The 2,500-nt window shown below is 45.9% G+C and overlaps 1 protein-coding gene across 1 annotated transcript in view; it reads right to left on the reverse strand.

Annotated features, from left to right (window-relative positions):
* Positions 1-2,500, reverse strand: part of LOC143037385 (neural cell adhesion molecule 2-like) — a 58,419-nt gene that overhangs the window by 52,213 nt on the left and 3,706 nt on the right. Inside the window, exon 3 of the mRNA XM_076205522.1 lies at positions 182-320. Coding sequence (XP_076061637.1) covers positions 182-320 — 139 coding nt within the window. The remainder of the gene's footprint in view (positions 1-181; positions 321-2,500) is intronic.

Raw genomic sequence — 2,500 nt, forward strand, 5'->3', positions numbered from 1 at the left:
CCTCCTCCTTGCAATTGGATAGGATAGTGGTAGCAGTAATGTTAGTTCATCTTCTGCCCTGTTTTCTTAACTGTAGCTTAGTTTATTAAACACAAACAGCCTCGTTAGGGCCAGTAGGCCTGCTGTTGTTTGTTCTTCCTTTGTGTTCCTTTGTGTTCCTCCTCCTTCTTCTTCTTCTTACCTGTATATGGGCGTTTCTCTGCTACCGATGTACCATAAGGTGAGGATTTCCTTGTTGTTCGGCGCTGCCTCGACGGTACAAGGAAGAGATGCGTTTGTGCTCACCAGAACCTTCACCTTGGACACCTTAGCCACGCCACCTGCAGAAGGAGACAACGAAGAGGTGTTAGTTCATAAAAAAAGGAGATATTTATGTTAGTACATACATAATACATGACACTGGGTTTATGCATGGGTGGGGTAAATCGTATTTGGAATAATAAAGGACATTTGATCAGGTACTCCTTAAAGAGTTATGATATAAGCTGGGACAGCAGTTAAAGAGAGTGTAATATGAATAAATAAACAAATCTAGAAAGTAGAGATAGAAGGGAATAAACTTGGGAGAAAGTTTGATAAGCCTTTAAAGTAACGTTTCGGGGCATAAAACATCTTCAGAGGTTCTACAGATGACATGAATTAACATAAATTTCAGTCTTAATGGTCCAGTACATGACCGGCCTATCCCACAAGAGACTATACTTCCTCTATACCTCCCCACTGTGGCTTAATCCGGCTTGGTAAGGTTGTGTGATATACTATAGTCTTGGACCACGTGTTGTACTCGTGATCGACAGTTACTAACCTCCCGAATGAGGGCTCAGAGTTCGTATGGCCGATCTATGGGTAACACTGTGACCTTACACGCACATACATACCCCCAACTCCCCTCCCACGAAAGTTGGAGTAACAACCCGCAGCGCAGCGATACTGAAATTATTTCAGCGCTGGGCGGGATTCTTGCAATGGCCGTGGTTGTGAATGAAGACTGAAAACAATGTTATCAGCTCGATCACATTGATTAGGTGTTAGCATGATGTGCGACGCTGACCTACCACCCCTCTGATGTCCGGCGTTATGGAACGAGTTCGGAAAACCATGAAAGTGCTTTGCACTTACGGGGAATCGAACCCGGATCTTCTGCGTTCTGAGGCAGGAACGTTACTAAATGCTCCACGCGGGTTTTTAATACATATATACGTAAATCATCCTTGCAGACACTGTATCAGTACCCCCCCTCCCCCTGACCCAACCTCACTCCATTTCTGACAGTTATTTCCGTTGCCGGGGCCATACCGGAACAGAAATCTTTTCTATCATTGGTTACCTCATTAACCGATCATAGAGAAGGTTTTTCTCTATCATTGGCTACCTCATAAAAAAGTACAGGACGGGGATTCGTATATTTGCGATTTTATTAAATCAAAGCACAAGAATAAGGTGGAAATAGTTTTATATATCTCATGGCTGCCAACCCAGTGGGAGAGATGCAGGTATGACCCGTCATCCAGAAGGAGCTAAGAAAAGAGGGAGGGAGGGAGGGAGGGAGGGGTGGTGAATGGGAGTGGAGTATGTGGGGATGAAATGGGTGGGAGTGGAGTATGTGGGGATGAAATGGGTGGGAGTGGAATTATGCCTTTTGACTTTGGCTACCCTCCTTGTAAGGGGGAATAACCCTTGGTATATGTGTATATGTGGCTGCCGCCAGGTGATTTTATTCAAAGCATAATCTGTTGACAGTTAAGGATAATAAAAGTGCCGACGATCTTTGGAATCTGGAGGTGTTGTTATATGAGGTCAAGCGAGGTCACGTGACCTCTCCATCCATCCCTCTCTTCCACCACCACGTGACGAAAATGAAATGTGGTCTGGGAAGCCAGCTGCCAAGGAACGGGGGCGACCAGCTGAGTAAGAGAGGGGAGTCCAGCTGCAGGGAGTAGACCACCAGCTGTGGGGAAAGGGGGAAAACCAGCTGAAAAAAAGAAAGAAGGAAAAGAAAAAGAAAGAAAAAAAATATATATATAATCTTTCCTCCTGTGACTGATTCTGAATGTCACCAGGCGATTTTATTCTGTACGTCGGCGTCCCTAATCGACATTGAGCCTTCTCTCTCTCTCTCTCTCTCTCTCTCTCTCTCCCTCGCTCTCTCTCTCTCTCTCTCTCTCTACACCAGTTCTATCTTTACATTTTATCCCTCTCTCCCTTCTCTCTCTCTCTCTCTCTCTCTCTCTCTCTCTCTCTCTCTCTCTCTCTCTCTCTCTCTCTCTCTCTCTCTCTCTCCCTCGCTCTCTCTCTCTCTCTCTCTCTCTCTCTCTCTCTCCCTCTCTCTCTCTCTCTCTCTCTCTCTCTCCTTTTCTCACTCCATCACTGCTTACATTCCTTACCCTATCCTCTTCGCTCCCTCCTTCCCTCCCTCCTCCTTTTCTTCCTTTCCCTCCTCTCCCCTCCCTCCTTCCTTCCCTTCTTTTCTTCCTTTCTCTCCCCTCTCCTTCCTCCTTTC

The sequence above is a fragment of the Oratosquilla oratoria genome, chromosome 22 (genome assembly GCF_046742065.1).
Source record: "Oratosquilla oratoria isolate Oo_2021 chromosome 22, ASM4674206v1, whole genome shotgun sequence".
Lineage (NCBI taxonomy): Eukaryota > Metazoa > Arthropoda > Malacostraca > Stomatopoda > Squillidae > Oratosquilla > Oratosquilla oratoria.